General features: G+C 46.6%; 2 protein-coding genes across 4 annotated transcripts in view; both read right to left on the reverse strand.

Moving 5' to 3' along the window:
- The window catches only part of BCL2 (BCL2 apoptosis regulator), a 195,416-nt gene extending 185,607 nt beyond the window's left edge, over positions 1–9,809 (reverse strand). The window contains exons 1-2 of one of the 2 annotated variants that reach the window (XM_055559605.1): positions 8,006–9,809; positions 1,785–7,860 (exon numbers count right to left, since the gene is read on the reverse strand). In XM_055559605.1, the coding sequence (XP_055415580.1) occupies positions 7,756–7,860; positions 8,006–8,560 (660 nt within the window). In that variant the 5' untranslated portion in view covers positions 8,561–9,809 and the 3' untranslated portion in view covers positions 1,785–7,755. Of the gene's footprint in view, positions 1–1,784; positions 7,861–8,005 lie in introns of those variants that run through there. The other variant, XM_055559604.1, reaches the window with a different exon arrangement.
- Positions 9,810–16,492: 6,683 nt separating this feature from the next.
- Positions 16,493–21,250, reverse strand: part of KDSR (3-ketodihydrosphingosine reductase) — a 41,757-nt gene continuing 36,999 nt past the window's right edge. For both annotated transcript variants that reach the window (XM_055558862.1, XM_055558861.1), the window contains one exon: positions 16,493–20,851. In XM_055558862.1, the coding sequence (XP_055414837.1) occupies positions 20,732–20,851 (120 nt within the window). In that variant the 3' untranslated portion in view covers positions 16,493–20,731. The remainder of the gene's footprint in view (positions 20,852–21,250) is intronic.

Below are 21,250 nucleotides of genomic sequence, written 5' to 3' on the forward strand. Positions count from 1 at the left end.
AATAATCCTTTTAACATCTACCAAGTTAAACACAGACTTAGGACCAGTCTTAGCTCGCCAGGGCTCTCTACGCCCCAGACCAGTCGACTCTTAACCCCCCAGTGACGCCGCAAGCATTCCCACCTGTCCTGCCTCCTCCAGCTCAGCTACCTGGCCTGCCCTCCCCTGTATCTCCTACCCATTATCTCCTGCATGCAACTCAGCCAGATCCCCTCTGGCTGGACCGGATCGCCGTCCACTGAGGTGTGTCAAGGATCATAGCAATTTACACAGCACTTATCTCAGTTTCACTACTGGTCAGAGAGTTCCTTAGATGCAAAGGTTATCTTCCATATTTTTCACTCAAGTGAAACACCCGGCATAGAGTTTTGCACATAGTAAGCCCTCAATAAATTTTTTTCAATGGAAATAGGCAGTGTCCGTGCCCTACACAATAGCAGGATCTTTAAAACCCTTCCGTTCCCATCACTGCCCGTTGCTAGGAACTCCTCGTGGTTACAATTTGCAAACAATTGCTCATTTTCCTTGATTAAGACTTCTTCACATCATTTTTCTTCTTATATTGTCACTTAAATAGTAAGTGACTGCATTATTATATTTACAATTTTGTTAGAAAATAGCTTCAAACCACCTGTAAAAATTTTCAGTGTTAAAAAGAGAGAGGTCAAGAAAGACAATCCAGGCAGGAATTCATAAAGAAAATGGGAGGAGACAGTCCTGAAATTTAGACTTAGAGGTGTCAACAAACATCCTTTATAGATCTTTTTCCCTCAAGAAATAAAATATCAATATCTAAATATGATGATATAATGATGCAATTAATTTTATTCCTATGCTAATTGTAAGCAGGCACTGAACTAAGGGGACTAAGTACTTATCCCATATTCTCTTCGAAAACTCTATTTCAAAGGTAACACATAGGTATGGCATTCATTGTGCTTAAAGCAGAAGAAATCTGAGTATTGGTGAAGAAGAGCTGGAAAAAGTCAAGAAAAGACAACCCACAACGTTGATGCCTGGTCCGGCACTCCAAGCACCAGAAGTCAGAAACTCTCCATATTCTTCTGCAGCTTAAGAAAAGGCAGTTTAAAAATACAGAAATGCAGGAATTGGGACTGTCACATTAAAGATGTATTGTTCTCAACGGTAAAATCTCCCTTGGAAAATCTCAGCTTCACTTGATACCACGGATCCTTGGGTCGGTTTTAGGAAAAATTTCAGCTTCACTTGATACCACGGATCCTTGGGTCGGTTTTAGGAGAAATTTCAGCTTCACTTGATACCACGGATCCTTGGGTCGGTTTTAGGACCCAGGAATAGAGAGGTGAGGGGGTTGGTCATAAGCTGACTCGTTAGGCTGAAGCTCCAGAGCACAGATGAGCTGATTATTAACTGAAAATGGAATGTGGCTCGATCTCTGAAATTCTGAAGGCATAACAAGGAGCAGAATGGAAATATCAGGGAACTTTCTCATAGAACCTGGTCCATCGCCTGAGAAAATCAGCCAAGTAGCCCTTAGTGCATTTATAACTGCTACCAACGGCCACGCCAGCATGGCAGGGAGATTCCCTTTCTAACATGCTTAAGAGGGTGTTTGGGGAAGTAGTCTTCAGTATAAGCTATTTTAGCTGCGTTGAGTTAGTGAAACTTCATCTCAGGCTAGAGTATCAGCCCCACTCTAGTCTCCCACTGCAGAGATCGGAGCCAGTAGACTCTTCCAGCAGATCCTATCTTTTTCCTGCACAGGGTTGGAATTTATGGTCTTTGGAGGGAAAGCCATCATATCTGATCACAGAATTTTTCCTTGCCTGGCTGCTTGTGGCGAGAATGCAGATGGGGTTCAGATATTCCAGCCTGGACAGACCCCTTTCCTGCCCCTCTCCCTTGCTATCCAGACACAGTGCTCTTTCCTTCAGGTGAGCCCACCCTTCACGTGCTAGAGGCTCACAAGGAGCTGACCTTGCAGGTCCCCCAGCGTGGGATGATGGGCAGGTAGGGGTCAGTGATGGAGGTTGGTGCAGGGTGGAGGGGGGTAGGTCCTGATGAGAAAGCCCACGTGGCTCTGGAGAGAGAGAAACAAACACCCGGTCACCATGCTCACGGAAGGACAGCTGGGTTTATCTTTTGTCTGACAAATAAAGAGCAGAGAAATCATGTTGGCACTACAGAATCGAGCAGATCAGAACAAGCAGCAATCTACAAAAATACTTTTAGAAACGAAAATGCTTTGTCGTGATTTCGAAAGTTTTACAACCTTCATTAAAGAAAGAGGACCACGAATAAAAGATGTGAGATGGTAAACACCTGCTCTTCAGCAACAGGAATGTCACAGTGGACTAGGAATTTCTGTATGTAGAGTTTTGGAAGAGAAGCCTCTTAACAAACAGAAATAGGACTAGAATCTAAAACCAAGCCAAAACAAAAGCTTTTATTTTCATCTCTCCCCTGTTTTGGTTCAAATCGACTCTGACTTTTCTGCATACCAGAACGATTTAAGAAAGATAGTTCTTCAAATTAATCTATTCCAACCATCTTCATCAGAGCTTGACTGTCTCTTACTGAAAAAGAATTAATGAAATACTTTAAAAACTGCAGACTAGTGTTTATTAAGTCTTCATAATATGTATAAACAGCGCCTAATGGGTAAATATTTAACAAGGGAACTCCCCTTGCCTTTCAGTTCTCTTAAGCACATGTCTGTGTAACACAGTATTTTTTCAAATTATCTATATTCCTCTCCTAGTTAAATCAGGCCTAATGCACACATGAATAGCCATATGGTTAGAAATAACTTTTTCAGACAAATACTGAAGTGTATGCAAAATAACACATACTAGCTTTTTTTTTTCCCTCTAAATCTGAGAGTTTAGAATCATCTCATTGGGCTGGTGGCAACAGAATTCACGACATCTCCAGCCCCAGCCCGTGACGGCAACCAGGCCAGGGAAAACGCCCTCCTCCCTGAACCCCGACCTGACCCAGGACCGGGCACAGAGGGGACTCAGCCCGACCTGACCCAGGACTGGCACAGAGGGGACGTGCAGTCAGGTCTGCTGAATAAGCATCCCTGTCCTCGGCTAACTTTCATCCTTAATCCTGTTTCAACCTCACACACTCACTTGGTTTGAATCAAACCAAGAGGGATGAAAGAAGAGCCCCGTGCTGGGCTCACTTCTCCGAGTGGTCCCCTGTATGAAGCTGGGGGAAGGGGGACCAGCGTGCGAGGTTACCGCCATACCTGAGTCAGGCGCTATTAGATGACTTTAAAAAGGTTTAACAGGACCTTTGAACCTCAAACACAATATATCTCTGGGGGTAAAAAAACCTTTTCACTCGTGCACTACAAAGACAGTGTTGTTTTTCTAGCACAAATGCCGCACCACTGCTGAAATACTGCTCCTGCGAAGACTCGACGGACGACCTCGGCAGTGGGCGTGGCGGTGTGCTGAGTGGGACAGGTTGCTATTAATACACACAGTACCCACACACCTGCTTTATGAGTGGGTTTATCAGCCTCCAAAAAGCTGACTAGGACTGGGAAGAGAGATAAACTATAAGAGTTTGGCTTAAAAAAAAAAAAATGTGGCTTTCTCTTACCTGGTCTACTATGTGGCCTAATGACATTTAGCAACTCTGAAATGTACCAGTTCAACCAAGGATTGCTAAAAAGATCTATCTGTTCTCACTAGAAAGCACAGCTAAAAGTAACAGGATGCACAGAAGAAAGCCATGTTTTCGACTGACATTAAACAGCAACAAAAGCCCTAAAACAGAAAAGAGAACTGAGTGAACTGTCAAATTTTACAAAAGTCCCCAAATGTGATTGCTCAACAGCACATGACTGCAAACTCTAGGAGCCCTAATGTATCTTTTCTCTACAAAATAAATTATTGAAAGGGGTCATATGATTCTTCGCAGGCAGAAAGATGCACTTTCCCAAGGAAAGTTCATCATTAAATATATTATCTAAGACCGGATCGTCTTTGGGCTATTTTTAACCCTATCATTTTGCTGCCAAAACTGGCCTTAAGCAGCTAATGCTCAACCACTGAAAGCGATGCTTTCTCGTGTATTTTGTTCACTGGCCTGAGAACGGTCTTGCTTTCCAGCTACTCAAGTGTTTGAGTGGATGTGGACTATGTGCAGAAAAGAGAAACTGCTTGCTGACCAACTAATAAAAAGGAAGCCAACCTCTACTGGATGTGGAGAAGCAAGTTCCTGTCTTCCTAAACCACAGAGACCAAAACATGAGCACACAAAAGCTGCCCCACCATCTCAACAGAAGGAAGCCAGTCGCCTATCAAAGCATCTTTTCCTTGCAGTTGTCAGACGTCTCCCGCTCTCCTAAGACATGAAGCAAAAGGTCATGTTTCTCAGTTCAGAGCGCACTGTTCACCATAAACTTGCCTACATCTCAAGCCTGTGCTTGCAAAAGCCACCTTGGCCGTGAAGTGGTCCCAGGGCCCCTAAACTCATCTACAGAAATTTGAACTGAGTTACAAGGGGATAAAGCAATGCTGAATATAGCCATTAAGAGTTAAGCTTCCTGTCTTGAACTGGAGTGGGAAAGCTATCTCACTTTAACAGGGCCCCCAGTGCCGGTACATATTGTCCTGTGCTCAGCTGCTTCATTCGTGTCCAACTCTCTTTGACCCTATGGACTGTAGCCCGCCAGGACTGGAGTGGGTTGCCATGCCCTCCTCCAGGGGATCTTCCTGACTCAGGGACGGAACCCTTGTCTCCTGCACTGCAGGTGGATTCTTTACCGCCGAGCCACCAAGGAAGGCCCACAGATTGTATAGTTACCACGGAAAACATCCTTGAGAGGTCAGAGCTTGTGATCATTCCACTCCTGTCTCTATAGCATTCCAGCCTCTCTCCTCCAAAGCTCAGCCCATCTAGCAGATACCTGGGATGTGCTTGGCATCCTAGGTACCACCACGGATCCCAGGAGGCCACTGGAAGGGGACGCTGCAGGACCCCTCCCGGATTCCCATTTTTCCTAAAAGACGTCACGGGAATCAGTGCTCGGTGATGGTAGCCGGCACCTCTAACCCCCCGTGCACCCCAACACCTGTAGACGTGCGAACCACAGGCTCTGACTCAGAGGCTCTGGGTGGGACCTGAGGCGCCGCTCCTCCAAGACGCTCCCGGGGCGCCCGCGAGCTCCCACATGCGGGAGGCGGGTCTCAGACGCTCCCTAGAACCACTGCTGTGTCGCTGCTCTGCCTCCTGCTCCCTCTGGATGTTTATTCAGACTCAGGGATAGAGCCCCGTCCACTCCACAGCCAGTCTCTTCTCCATTGTTTGTGTGACGTGCAGACTTCTGAGACCACCTCTCAGACACTTACCATCCCAGGCCCTGCCTTCTGCAGCTTACGGAGCATGGAATGCAAACCGTTCTCCCTCAGCCTCTGAAGCAGCAGCAGCAAAGAACAAGTGTGACTTCGAGTCTAAAGCCCCCATCAGAACAGACTCAGCAGATGGGCTGATCCACTGAGTCCTGTAAGCAGCGCAAGTTACTGTCCAACGTCAAGAGAATGTGCCAGCTCTCCTCTGAAACTTGCTCATCCTCACCGAGTCCTTTATGCTGTACCATAACACGTGTTATGAGAGAAGCAACTCTGATTGGTGCAAATTGGGAGGAAAATCTGTCTGGATGCCAAATACTCAAAATAAAAATTTAGGTTCATAATGCATCTTTGGAAAGGACATGTAAATCAGTCTCCCAAACATACTTCTCAAATAATACTACCTCTTTTATTATTCCAAAGTGTCCATTTATGATAGCATTTCCTCACACTTTTTTCTTCCAAAGTCCTTTGTTTTCCTATTTAGCCATCCATCTCTATGTTGTCCTGAACGCTACACATTTCATCATCAGCAATTTGTGCTTCTATATGATTTATTTTTACTATAAGAGGTTTTGTCAAGAAAAAGTTTATCATGTTCTATGGTACGTCATTGTGGTTTGGCATCATAAAATGTAGCCTCTACATTTATCAACCTCAGATACCTGTTGACCACAAAGATAGGCTCTACTAAGAAAATTCTATTTTGAAAGGAGGAACGAGCGGGCCTTCACTTAAAAAGAAAATTCAATTGTATGAGATGTTAATGTACCACAATTTGACAACAAAGATCAAGATTACATCTTAATTTCTATCATGAACATATGTCTCCGTTTCCCATCTTTTTATTGAATTACTTGACACATGACAGTTACCACCTTGGCTTTCTTTCAACTAGAAAGAAACATTTTTTAATATTTTTTCACAAAAGTTATGTAATAGTCAAACTGTTCAGTTAGTTTTACTTTGGTCTCAAAATGATCCTTTTGGCGTCTGGAAGTCCCTACCTCTTTGGTTATAGTGGTTAAAAACAAAACCACCTACTTAATCAAACATTTAACAAAAATATTCCTTACACCTTCTACAGAACTCTTCCAGAATTACTAAAGATCTGATAATTTGGGATCTCAAAGAAACAAACAATTCACAAAAAGCATTTATTAACAAATTTCAGAGATTAAATAGGTATTTCACTTTCAAACACCAAACAGTGGCATCAATGTTTCGTCAACTTTGGTCGCGTGGGGTCAGGTGTTCATGTCAGTCACCTACTTTTCTTGGACTCTTCTCTTTTCAGCCCCCTCATACTAGCACACTTTGTAAGCTGTATAAAATATGTAATGTGCTTCTTGAAATCAAACCCACGTGTAGTGACTCCTAAGATTTTTGCTCCTGTTAGGTCCTATACAATAGTAATAGCAGTAATCCTCCTGGAGACTGTAAAAGGAAGCACTGAATGGCTTCAAAGATAGCTAGTCAGATTAAAACAAAAAGTCTGCAAAAACTTGAACCAGAGTTATTCCTCTTTTACTCTTTCACAAATTAATCATTTCAGATATGAAGGATAGATGTCAATGACACTTCTTCAGTCTTAGGAGCTGTACTCCTCCCCCAAAGAATCACTTTCACAAAAAGAACTTAATGGTGACATGACGGAGACTCTGTCCAGCACAAGAGGACCAGGGGAAAAACACAACTCACAGATGTTCTTCAAAAATACAAGCATCAATCACTCAACTAAAATCGCAGCGTGAGAATCCACAGCTAAAAATCAGTTCTTCTATCTTTATAGAGATACTCTGGACGCAAGTTTGCCCAGCACAGTATCCCACCAAACGATGTGCATTGTAGGTCAGCGTGGAAAATAAAATATTCTAAAAATTCCAGCAAACTTCTAAATCATACACACATTATAGAAACAGAACACAAGGTAGGCGGCCAATGCGAAATCTGTCAGAGATGCAACAAACACCCATAGCCCAGGGTTCTTCAAGACACAAGGTCATGCCCGCTATGAACGTGCCACAAATTGGAGGTCAGTGTCAACAGACTCTGGAAGTCAACTTACCTGTTCACAATCATCCAAGTTTTCTAGGGAAAGGGGCTACAATGGTTTTCCTCTTTGGGTAGATTTTACCAAGTGAGTCAGAGAAGGCAGGCCCCTGGGCCTCTAGAGGAGTCTGCTCTTCTAATCCAGTGGTTTTCAAATCTTAGGACAAAGCAGAAACCCCCAGGGGAGCTTATTTCTGATGCAGATAGTCAGGACTCAGCCTGGCGTCCAGTTTATGAGTTGTCCCTGAAATGCTCCTTTTCAATAAGCTACTCCACCAGGTACTGTGATCATGGGGATCCCTGGATCCCCAAGTTTCGGAAACCTTGAAGGGATGCCCTTTATCCCCAAATTCTACTGAGCAGCAAAGACTGGATCTTTGGACCTCAGTGGCTGGCTCAAGGGAAGCAATGTCTCCAGGGAAGGAGTGATCACGGTAGGGTTGGCAGGGAGAGCTCTCTGCAGGGGAAGAGAAAGGGAGGCCACACAACTGGTTTTACTCCACTGGCCTGCCCTTGACCCTGGGCCCAGCCACACCCCACCACTCGGACCGCACTGGGACCCGAGGTGTCCCGCTCAGACTCACATCCAGACGAGCACCTACCCAGCCTCCGTTGTCCTGGATCCAGGTGTGCAGGTGCCGGTTCAGGTACTCGGTCATCCACAGGGCGATGCTGTCCACCAGGGGCGACATCTCCCGGTTGACGCTCTCCACACACATGACCCCTCCGAACTCAAAGAAGGCCACGATGCGCCCCCAGTTCACCCCGTCCCTGAAGAGCTCCTCCACCACCGTGGCGAAGCGTCCCCTCGCGGTGAAGGGCGTCAGGTGCAGCTGGCTGGACATCTCGGCGAAGTCGCGGCGGTAGCGCCGAGAGAAGTCATCGCCGGCCTGGCGCAGGGTCAGGTGGACCACAGGTGGCACCGGGCTGGGCGCAGGCCCGGCGGCGGCGGCCGGGGGCGGCGGCGGGGAGGTCCTGGAGGGCGCGGGTGTGCGGCCCGGCTGGGAGGACAGGATGCCCGGCGCGGGAGCGGCCCCGGGGGGCGCGGCGCCCGCGTCTCCGGCATCCCACTCGTAGCCCCGCTGCGACAGCTTATAGTGGATGTACTTCATCACGATCTCTCGGTTATCGTAGCCTGTTCCCCCCGCGTGCGCCATCCTTCCGCCGCGAAAGGGCAGCCGGGTCCCCACAGCACCTCTCGCCCCCCGCTGCCCGCCCCACGGCCCCGCAAGAGGGGTGAAGAGTTATAATCCAGCTATTTCATTGGATGTGCTTTGCATTCCTGGATGAGGGGGTGTCTTCAATCACGCGGAACACTTGATTCTGGTGTTTCCCTCTTGGCATGAGATGCAGGAAATTTTTATTTAAATTCCTTTTGGATTTTTAGTTCATGAGGCACATTATTAATTACTGTTAATATCAGTCTACCTCCTCCGTGATGCTGAAAGGTTAAAAAACTAATCAGTCAAAATCAGGTGCGTTTCCCTCTATACGCAGGTTGAAAGCAGGGCACACACACTACAAGTTACACGCTGAGAAGAATATATTAAACTGCCTGGAAATTAAACTTACTCCAATGCACTTAAAGTGAAAATCGCAAAGGTTCCCATTGACAGTTACATTAAACCAATTTCCTGTGCAAAGAACTTACTTGTATTTTTTAAGGACAGCATGATCCTCTGTGAAGTTTCCTTTTTTGTGAAAACAAATGAAAAGGCAAAAAGATTCCCTCAATCTTCAGAACTCTCCAGTTAGAGCTGCTCTGAAAACTTCCAAATGAATCAGGAGTTGGGGGAGGGGGGTGCAAAAAATTAGGAGAATTTCCAGTTTGATTCCTAGACTTCTTCACAGAAATGTCAATCTGTAGGAATCCCAACCGGAGATCTCAAGAGCACGAGCAAACGGAAGGCAGCGGCGGCGGCGGATGAATTACCATTTCTCAGTCGGTATTTGCAGAAGTCCTGTGATTTTCCCCTTCTCGGCAATTTTCACGCGCGCACACACGCGCGGGCACACACATGGATCTGTGTCCGCGGGGCCGCCTCACGCCTCCCCGGGGAGAGAACACCGGGCCGGAGTCGGCGGGCGAGCCGCGGACGCGGGCGGGGATCCTCTCCGGATCAAACTCCGAACGGCCAATGCATTTTCCGAAGAGCTGCCGATAGACGCAGGCTGGCCGCGCCGGCCCCGCGGTGCCGAGCGCGAGGAGCCCGCGCTGTGTGTGGTGCAGCGAGGGTGGGAGGCGGCGCTGGCGGGGGAGGGCTTTATTTTTTTTCCCCCTCTTTTCCTAAAAAGGGATGACTGCTACGAAGTTCTCCCCCCCGGACCCCTCTTCCGCTGCACCCCACCGGCGCACCCCGCCTCCGGGCCGCGCACCCTCTCCCCGCCCCCGCGCCGCGCGCTCCGGCCGAGGACGCCGCCCGGGGGGGCCCGGCGCCCGCACCTTCGCGGCGGCGGGGGAACCGGGCGCGGGGCGGGGCGGCGGGAGGAAGGGGGCGGCGCGGGGGGCCCGGCCTCTGACTTCATTCTCCGCTCGAACCGCCCGGTTTCCTGTGCGTGCGTCACACGGTTCATTCAAAAAAAGAAGAAAGGACGGGCCCTCCCCGGAGCCGCCCCCCCGGCCGGGTTAAAGGCGCCGCGGCCGGCGCGGAGCGCGCGCCCCGCCGGGGGCTCTGCGGGCGGGGGCCGCGGGAATGGCGGGGTCCGGGACGCCCCGCCCGCTCCGCGCGCCCGGCCGGGGTGGGGGGCGCGGGCGGCGCGGTGGGCGCGCGAGGGGCCTCCTCGGGCCTGCGGCGGCCGGGCGCGCGCGAGGGGTCTCCGGGGCCCGCGAGGGGCCGGGGGCGCCCGGGGAACCGCCCGCGGCCGGGGTCGGCTGCCGGGGGCAGAGGCGGGGAGCGGGGAGACACCGAGAAAACCGGCGCCGGGAGTCGCTTGGACCCTTTCTAGCCGCGGGCGCGCGCGTGGCGGGCGCGCGCGTCCGCACCCCGGGTGTCCACACTCGGCCGATGCTGACCCCGAGCAGGGGCTTCGGCGCCGGCCTCCCGAGAAGAGAGGCCACGCCGCGCGCGCCTCGGCGAGGGAAGCCCCGAGCCTCGCGTTTCCTTCCAGCTGCTTCCTGGCTGTCCACGCAGAGTGCGCGCTTCGGAGACCCCACCCGGGCCCAGGCTAGACGCGGCTCCCGGGGCCCGCGGACGGACGGCCCGGGCGGCCGAGCGCTGTCCGGTGCGAGTGGTGGCGGAGGGCTCTGCGATCCCAGGGACTGCGGCCCGCGGGCTCCCCTGTCCATGGGATTCTCCGGGCAACAAGACTGTCCCTTCTCCAGGGGATCTCCCTGACCCAGGGATCCAACCCAGGTCTCCTGCATTGCAGGCAGATTCTTTTTTCCTCGCTCCCAACCATTTCGGCCCTGGGTTATTAGGAGCCGTGGGGCCTACGGGGCAATTTCAGGCCCGCAGCCCCACAGTCAGGGCAGGTGGGTTTCTAAAGGCCTCCGCGGTTGTCCAGCACTCAGTTCTAGACGTCCGCACCTTCTCGAGTTATCGATACATACACCAACCTATATATACACATATGTGTACACATTTTTAATATTTTTATACACATTCATATATATGTTATATACGTAAACATTTTTAAAAATTCATCAGTACAAATGGCCTCCAGAAAAAAAGCACAGAGGGCAGACAAGTTGCATGTGCTTATTTTTATTTCTAAAAGTCTTTGACAAAGTGCCAGGGAAAAAATTGTTTACTAATAGCATGGCGGCTTAGTTAATTGGGCTTCCCTGGTGGCTCAGACGGTAAAGAATCTGCCTGCAACGCAGGGAGACCAGGGTTCCATCCCTGGGTCAGGTAGATCCCATGGAAAAGGGAATGGTTACCCACTCCAGTATTCTTGCCTAGAGAATTCCATGGACAGAGGAGCCTAGCGGCCTACAGTCCATGGGGTCGCAAAGAGTCGCGCACACACCACTGAGTGACTCACACCTGATAGGGCTCAAGTAAAACTTACCGGGAGTCTGGTTTGTTGTGGGCTTAGAAATACAAGGATCAACTACTGCCCTGTCTACACGTACCTTCTCACACTGTATTTGGTCTCCTTCCTAGACTAAAATCAACATGTTCATTCTTTGGTAAAATAAGCACAGCAAATTATTTTCATTTCTTCATTTATCAAAGCCAGTCAGCCAACATGCCAGCCCACCTCTTGCCTGTAGGAGTGTGTACCTGGTACAAATGTCTTATCCAGGCAAGGAGTGAAGGAAGATGGCCCTTCCTGCTTCCAGCTGCTGGGACCGTCACCTTTTCTCCACGGCAGTGACGACGAAGCGCGGTGGCCCGGGGATCTGTTCTCGCAGAAACAGAGGAAAGCCAAGCTGAGGCCACCCGTCCTGGTTAGGGGTCTTCTCAGAACTTGCCTTAACTCCTGAAGTTACTTAGGAGGAACTGAAAGCCTCAGTGCTTGCGACCTAGCATGCGAGTGAGGAAACGAGAGGCCAGAGCTGGAACCAGGCTGTCCTCCTGCCAGGGGGGAGACCAGAAGGAAACAGAGCCCATTCCGAGTGAAGGAAAGCCTGCCTCCTTCTCTCCTTTACTCCACAGATGATTCTTCCACACTTAAGTGGCACCTTGATCATAATCCAACATTCTCAGGACAGGTCTGCATTAATCTTGACTAAGGCTAAATATTTCCTAGGAATGTTCTGGGTACTCCTTCAATCAAAATAGTGAAACCACTCCTCCATTCAGATTGCATGCTTATCACATTCCACCAAAAGTGTCAGGGCAGGCAGTCCTCAGAAGTGTGTGAATTAACTGCTTGAGTATTGGTGACCTAGTCGGAGGAGCACCAGTCTGAGTCAGGAGCCCTACAAACCTAGAGGCCTTCCAATAACCTTCCAAATGCAGGCACTGTGGGATTTCACTTGCCAGACGCCCTGCACTTTTAAGGGCTAACGGTTGGTCCTTTTCCCAGCTTTGCACCAGGAGAGAAAAGGACAAGACGCAGGGAATGGAAAGCATATCCAGCGTCTCAAAGGCCTGTGCTTCCCTTCTTTATTCTCCAATCTGCCAAACAAAAAGGGTTTTATTGCCAGTTTTCACCACCTGCTGGTTGATATTTAATGGTATCATTCACAAAGTTCTCCTCATCACCAATATTGTTGTTCAGTTGCCAAGTCATGGCTGACTCTTTGCCGCCCCATGGACTGCGGCACACCAGGCTTCCCTGTTCTTCACTATCTCCTGGAGTTTGCTCAAACTCATGTCCATTAGATAGCACAGGTGCTATCTAACCATCTCATCCTCTGTCACCCTCTTCTCCTCGGGCCCTCAATCTTTCCCAGCATCAGGATCTTTTCCAATGAGTTGGCTCTTTGCATCAGGTGGCCAGAGTACTGGAGTTTCAGCTTCAGCATCAGTCCTTCCAATGAATATTCAGGACTGATTTCCTTTAGGATGGAATTGTTGGATCTCCTTGCAGTCCAAGGGACTCTCAAGAGTCTTCTCCAACACCACACTTCAAAAGCATCAGCTCTTAGGTGCTCAGGTTTCTTTATAGTCCAACTCTCACATCCACACATGACTACTGGAAAAAACATAGCTTTGAATACATGGACCTTTGTCAGCAAACTGATGTCTCTGCTTTATAATATTCTGTCTAGGTTTGTCATGGCTTTTCTTCCAGGGAGCAAGTGTCTTTTAATTTTGTGGCTGAAGTCAGCATCCACAGTGATTTTGGAGCCCAAGAAAATAAAATCTGTCACTTTTTCCATTTTTTCCCCCTGTCTATTCATCACCAATATAAATGTTCCCAAAGTTTATGAAACCCAAAAGGACATTATTCTAATCTAAACATACTAATATTTAATATAGGTATGTATCAAATTCTTCCAAACCATTAAAATTTTTATTTAAAGCAAGAATAGAAAGATAGTGTTAACTGTGTGGGAATTGACAACTAATAGGCAAGATGAATGAGTTAAAAATATAAAACATGACCCCAAACCAGTTAGGCAAACAAGTGCAAATAAATCCATAAATAAAATGAACTAAGGAAAGTAAAAACAAGCAGGGAGCCTGCATAAAAGATAAATGAACTGCTTAAAAACTAACTTCTCACAGGCATAGACAAGCAAGCCAAAAGACTAATTTCCAATTTCGAGTATTTCTACGTTGTTTCCAGCTTTACTGAGATGTAACGGACATAGTATCTTACACATTATAGACGCGTATGCTACATACTGCCATGTGCTTTAGGACGGTTTGCATACTTTGTGGCAAACACTGCATGATAATGTTATAATACTAATTCCACATTAGTTAGTATAGTAACAGTAATAGCATTCCTGACTCATTTACACTCCAGAGCCCCTCTTCTGTACATGCCTGTCCTCATCAGGAACCTCTTTTATGAGATCTAAACCAACAAGCCCTGATGTAACCAGGAAACCCACCTGGCTAACTTTTAGTGGGTCCTAAAGCTCAATAAAATGTTTGGAATTAAGCAACAACTTTTGAAACCAGGCAGTGAAGTGCAGGTAAATCATTGTATTGTGCAAATTTAGCCAGCAAACGTTTACAAAGGAAAGCACAGTAAATTCACTCCTGGCAATTTTTTTCCTTTCAGATTAATGACTTGGCACTTGAAGTGAATAAACTGAGATTAGGAACTTATACTTTTCAAATGCTTACTCCCCTTGTTGGATTAACATGAAACACCATAGGACTGAGAACAGGCAAAGAATTTATATTCTTATGCACAATAACTAATGTTTATTCCCTATGCTCTTCACTCCTTGTGGGACTAGGTCTGCACGCACAGGGGCTTCTGGGGACACAGCGGCTCCTCCTGCTGTGGAGCACGGGCTCTCGGTGCTCGGGCGTCAGCAGTGGCAGCGCCCAGGCTCTGGAGCACTGTGGTTCAGGGACAGGGGTTTAGTTGCCTCGGGGCACATGAGATCCTCCTGGAGCAGGGATCGAACTGGTGTCCCCTGCACGCGCAAGCAGATTCTTAACCCCTGGACCACCAGGCAAGCCCCCTCTTATGCTCTTTAGCACAAGACACAGTATCTCCCAGACATGAACTACCGATGAGCACGTTTAGAAAAAGCAAAGTTAGTCCATTTGTTATCTAGGGCTGCAGTAACAAAGGACCACTAACTGGGTGACTTAGAGCAGAAATTTATTCTCCCACAGTTTCGGCGCCTCAAAGTCCCAAATCAAGGTGTCAGTAGGGCCATGCTCCCTCTGAAGGCTCTAGGGAAAGATCTTTCCTACCCCTTCCTAGCTTGCGTTGGAGGCTGGCAATCCTTGGCTTGCAACTGCAGTACTTCTATCCACGCCACTGTCTTCCCGTGGCCTTCTCCCAGTTTCTCGCTTTCTCCCATTCTCATGAGGTAACCAGTCATCGGACGAGGGCACTAGCAGCCTCACCTTAATTTGGTCGTGTCTGTGAGGACCCCATTCCCAGTAAGGTCACGTCCAGGGGTTCTGAGGATGAGGACATGAGCATCTTTTAAGGACACACAGGCCAACCGATAACAATATGTATCTGACTTTTTTCCCCCAAACTACTGAGGAATGTTTATTCCAAAGCTCAAGGGCTCAGCAACCCCTAAATTTCAGAGAGCCATGATCTTTCCAAATTCCAGCCATTCCCTGTTTGTGCTCAGAGTTAGTCTTCAGAGGCCAAAGCCTTAGCTCCTCCACGTGGGGTGATGTGGCCCAAGCCTGCCCCCCGAGACCTCCCCCCAAAGCCCCCACCCTGAGACCGCCCCCCCGCCCAGTCCGCTCACCCTCTCCTGGAGCTGCGTTACCGCCACGGGCTTTCTGGGAGACGCCAGGGTCTCTCCCCTCTTCTCCTTGCACATATGCTTGTCTCCCTGAAAGGAATCCAGCTTTCTTGTGGCAAATTCATATTCATTCCTCAAGGCTGATCTGAAGCGCTTCTTCCTTCCACGTGACCTTGCCCGCCTGTCCCAGACAGTCCAGGGATTCTACTCGTGCCGCTAAAAGAGGTTTCACGTGGAGGCCAGGAGTCTCCAAGTCAGAAACCCGTTTGGATCCAGGCTTCATCGCTTTGCTGCTGTGACCTTGGTCTAGTTACTTAACCTCTGTGCCTGTGCCCCCACTTATAACATAGGGGTATAAGGGTACCACTGGCAGGGTTAGTGTATGGTTTAAGCGAGTTAGACAAAAAGCGCTCACAACAGGGACCGGCATGGGTTACATCTCCAAACGTTAGTTATGATGCCTTAGTATTGTCGGATCTCCGGGCACTCTCTCTTTTTTCTTCTGCAGTGCTACACAGCACTGTGGGGTCTTAGTTCCCCGATGGGGATTGACCCTGCACCCCTTGCATCGGAAGTGTGGAGTCTTAACCACTAGAGCACCAGGGAAATCCCACCATGGAATTTCTGACATGCGTCCCCCTGCCCCAGATTATAAACTATTTGAGGGCAGGGACCATATTTTCCTCTGTCCATTCCCAGCCTAGAACAGAGCTTGGCATTCAAACGATGGTGGCATAATGGTCAGAAGCCTGAAGACAGGAATGGGGAGCGGTTCCTCTTTCTCAGGAAGACTGGTCAGAGCCTTCAGAGGGATGAAGAGGTGAGCGGGTGACACACCAGAAATGGGATCCCCACGGGAGGGGCAGACTGTTACACGGTACTGTTCACACCGCCGGTGCCTGGATACCAAGCTCCTCACAGGCATTCGATAAATACAGGCCGAATGAGAATGGGGTGTATAAAATCAAGAGTGGGACAGAAGTCAAGAAATAATTTCCTTTTTAAACATCCAAACATAAAAATTACAGAGGGCATATCCTATGCCGTTTATGTATACAAGTGGCTCAAACTGAAAGAAAGGTTCAATTTGCCAATCAAGCCATCCAAGGCATCTCTGTTCAATGTGACCACAATTTTTCTATTTAAGGATCGAGAAATATTAAGGCGTGTTCTTTCCCATCTCTCTCTTCTGTGCCCTTCAGAGTCTAGAAGATATTTCCTTGTTGGAATATGAAGCCTTAAAGCACAGAAAATCAATTTGTGTATGAAACATAATTACCTAAGAAATTTTCTTAAATTCCGTATTTCTTCTTTTTATTCATATACCCCACACTAGAGTCACACAAATCCAGAACATATTTGAAACAAGGGCCGAAACATCTACTGTAAAAATAATACTTCATAAAAAACGATAAAAATTAAGCCTTGTCAAGTGTTTAAGATGTAAGGTTAGGATAATATCACGAAAGAGACTGGTGTTTTGCTTAAATGTGTCTTTAAAAATGCACATTTCTAAGAAATACATTTTCAAATCTGTAAAGCATGTTCCCCATTTATTTTTTGTCGTGATTCAGAAATACAAGATATGAAAATTAGGTTACAATTCTGCCACAAAAGCTTCTAAAGTAGCAAACACAGGTTCTATTCTATATCAAAATAGCCATATGCTCCTCAGTTTAAAAATGCCTTTAGAGTTTCACCTCAAGCAAGTGTAGAATATAAAGCTAGTCTCTCCTCTTCAAAATACCGAATCTGCCATCACTGCTCTGAACTAAACAAGATTTAGTCCAGAATATGGAAGATTATGGTTAGTAGGTATTTTTCAACGCTGAGTCACTAAGAAGTTAAGGAAATGAGAAAGATACAAAACATTTTAGGTTAAAAAGTATGAATAGCTTAAGTGTCCTCAAGTAAGTTAAGACATATTTAAATTGTAATATGATATAATAAAATTAAATATGTTGATACAATCCATTTTTAAAAAATTATTATGGGACTACCTTCTTCTGAAAAGACAAAGACATACAATTCTTTGAATCAAAGCAACTATTATGAAAAAGGTTTTGTCATTTAACATTAGAAATGGTCTGTCAAATTTTTACTTCCAAGAATCAAAAATAAATGGTTTACTGGATCCAAACAGAGACTTATAATGAAACAAATCCAATTTCATGTAAAGGGGCCATCAGTAACAGCATTTTTAATTTCTTCTCCTTTCAGCTGTCAACGTTAAATTTTAAATACATAGAAAAGAACAACACTCTTGACTTTGTTTTGGCAAAAATAAATGAGAATTTTTATACCTTTTTCAATGACATAGGGTCCTTGAACATACTTTGCAATTTCAATGGCTGAATAACGTTAAACATTAAAATAAATATACTCACAAATACATTATAATAAAATAGTACAACCCAACCTAGCAGAGGCAGGCACATCAGACCTGAAACTCACATAATAAGCTACTGTTGGTCACATACACAGAATCCACCTTTCAACAGAATTATGATTAAACTTCTTCTGTCACAAGTAAGACTTACCCACTTCTGAGCACAATAGAAAGTGTTGAATCAATGTGATCCTTAAAAAAAAAAAAAAAAAAAAAAAGCCAATAGTTTCCCTAACAATCTGCAGTCTGATTCAGTCTTTCTCTTCTTTCTGAGCAAAAAAGAAATCAGTGTAATAAACGGTTTAACAAGAATTGAGCCAAAAAAGATAAAAAATAGAATTTGCCTTGTAATAGTTTCACGATTTAGATGAATCCAGGTCACTGTGTGATGCTTCTTAAGTGTCTACAATCACCCATCCAAAAAAAATTTTTTTTCTTTAACATTTTGAAAAGGTAATATGGGGTCTACTCTGGATATTATAAAAAAACATCTCCACAGAGTCTGGGGCAATCCCTGTCATCAAAACCGTTGGTATTTCTTCAGACAAGTGATCAGCCCATGGTGCGACATAAATAAAAACTACAGGAATCTCAAGTCAGGTTTTGCTATCAAGTGCGTTATGGCACCAAGTGTAGGAAGAAAAAAAGGAACACATCAGTTTTCAAACCTTTTTGTTTACAAAACTGTAGACCTTTGCCAACTCTGACAGATGCTCTATTTCCATGAATCTTGTGCTATAATTCCCCGATGCTATAATTTCCACGAATCTGCTCTCATGCTCGAGCTTCATCTCAGTTGGGGATATCTCCCTGTTGTGGAACAGGGGCTCTTAGATTTGTTCAGGTAGTAGGTGACCTGGAATGACTGAACTCTCTCTGAGAATACCTTGAGAAATGTATATTGAATAACTACTGTAAAATAGTTAATTTAAGAATGCACCATTTTGGACTAGACTTTAATATAGACCATCAGTAGAAGATACCCACATTCAAGAAACACTTATGAGAAATAAGAATAAAATTGAGAAACACCCAGCTTTTACTTTGTATCTGTTTTCTGGGAATGAGGAAAATACAGTCATTACTCCCTTTTAGAAGGGGCCCCATATGACTCAACAGAGTTTGCAGACGATGGCTCCTGAAGGCTGAAAGACTCATGAAAACTTTATGGGTTCAACCCACCCCGATAGACTGCAATGAAGTCATCCCAAGCAACTTATATATTAAATAATAATTTTTCTGTCTCTGTCAGTGTTTGAACATGTGTTATTCTCATGTCTTTTAAAAAGACACTGTGGATAAAAGCCATTAAATATCTTACTTTGTAAAAATTAAGTCATTTGAAAGTCAAGAGTTCAAAAACTCAAGAGTAAAAAAGGTTTGTTAGTGTTCAGATCTTTAATCTCTTGTACAACTGCTGTTTTCTTCCAAAGCAGTGGTCTTTTCTCACTAAAAGGAACTGGAATGTGGAGATGCATAAGCTCACGGCGTGTGCAAGAGCGCGGGGCTCGGCACAACGACAGCGCCGCCCTCGGGTCTCAGGTCTGCAGAGCGCATCACGGCTGCGGCTCACCGGCCTCGCAGCGGATCCGCCAGTGGACAGCGCGCCGCGTCCCGGGAGCAAAACGCGTCCAGGCCTGCGCTGTGCCAGCGACCACGGCTGGGCTTGCTTAACACGCGGTAGATGTTCTCAAGGTCAGTGGAGTCATGGAAAGAATAGGGCGATCATTTCATTTCAGAAACAAGCGTCTTCAACACCGGGCAGCCCTGTCGTGCTTGTTTTTTCTTAATGAGTAAACTGAGGCTGCTGCCAGTGCCCGCCTCGAGGGCGCCTCCGCAGGAGCGCCCCCTGCCCCAACACCGGCAGAAAACGGAAGGGGCTACATCTTCTAACTTATTTTATAAGGAGGTGGGTCCGTAAAAGTATTGCTTCAGCTGCATATTAAAATGATTATACACCTTGGCCAGATGGACTCTATCTCTGCAGTGCAAGGAAGGTTCAATACAAACATTTATCAGTGTACGGCGCCACACGGGCACAACAAAGGGGGAAACCCGCAGGGCCATCCCAGGAAACCCAGCTTAAATGTGCTGGCAGCATTGTTTGTTTGCTGCGCCACATGGCATGTGGGATCTTAGTTCCCTGACCAGGGATCGAACCTGTGTCCCTGCATTGGAAGGGCAGTCTTAACCGCTAGACCACTGGCAAAGTCCCCCTTCAGTCTTTTTTAAAAGCTACATATACGCTACGAGGAGAAAAAGGTCACACTTTCTAACTTTTTCATTTGCTTTAATAAATTCATTAATTAATTTTTAAAGTCAAGGAAAAAAAAACTGGTCTCTCTCTTTTCTTTTTTTATAAAAATATTATAGCAGTCTAAGCAAAATTGGAAAGGAAGACATGGGAAGAATAAGAAACTACAATGGAATGGGTGAGCTTCAGGTCATTATGGCTATTGAAGAAATTGTAAACTTTTAAGCTTCTAAGGTTTTACTCCTCTTCAGAAAATATTTTAGGAGGCTCCCTTTCTCCATGAATGAAAAATGAGATGTGCCCTAAGCATTCAAGTCTAAAGAAGACAAAAAAAGTCATTGTTTTTTCCTACTGGAAAATATTTATCTCCTTCGTTCCTCTGTATGGTCCTCTCCCATCCCCCACGTAGTTTTATGGGATCAAAGAGAAAGAAACCACAGTGACCACCAGCATCAGAGTGAGTCAGGGACATTATTATGCATTCATACCCCACGGCAATGTGTAAAATGCATCTGGAATAAAACACACCAAGTTAAAAAAGAGAAAAAAAGAAAAGGTCCCAGAAACCCATTTCTGGACATGATTTCTAACGGGAAAAAAAATAGAAGAAACATTTCAGTGATCGTTCCGGAATCCTGCTCACATGGAATGAGCTCCCTTACCATCACCTCTCCACCTCAGAGAATCAAGTAGTCTCCTCCGTATTTGCATAGTATTAATAATAGTCTGGAGTTGAACGGCGATCCCCTTGCTTGCAGCCAGGTTTCTGAAGATCACTGGTCCAATCTCACAGATTAGAAAGCAAGACATAAATGTCTGCAAGCCCAAAACTGTGTCCCACTTAGCAGCAAGCTGGTAAATTATTCAGACAGTCTTTTTCCAAGGGGTAAGAATTACGCAGTTTTGTCTACAGTTTCCAATTTCGCCTTCTGCATCATGCAGCGACGAACGATACTGTCGAAACTTCCAAGGTAAAACAGTGCGATCGTGCGGAAGAGGCCCATGGTGACCACCTGCAAGACAGAGACCTGTGAGCTCACACGGCGGGACAGCACACTCACCCATCCAGGGGGCTTTCGGATACGTCTCTGATACACAATCCCTAAGACGTATCTCCGATCTGCTCCAAGGATCAGGGTATATAGTGAGAGCTCTGTGATCTGCTCCAAGGATCAGGGTATATAGTCAGAGCTCTGTGATCTGCTCCAAGGATCAGGGTATATAGTCAGAGCTTTGTGATCTGCTCCAAGATCAGGGTATATGGTCAGAGCTTCGTATGCACCAGCTCCAAGGATCAGGGTATATATGAGAGCTTTGTACGCACCAGCAGAACAGAGAGAGCAGCAGCCGTCTGCTCTGCGCTGCTGGACAGCACAGTGCCTGCAGACGGGCAACGACAAATCGTCGTCCAG

Source organism: Bubalus kerabau, chromosome 21, assembly GCF_029407905.1.
Source record: "Bubalus kerabau isolate K-KA32 ecotype Philippines breed swamp buffalo chromosome 21, PCC_UOA_SB_1v2, whole genome shotgun sequence".
Taxonomy (NCBI): Eukaryota; Metazoa; Chordata; class Mammalia; order Artiodactyla; family Bovidae; genus Bubalus; species Bubalus kerabau.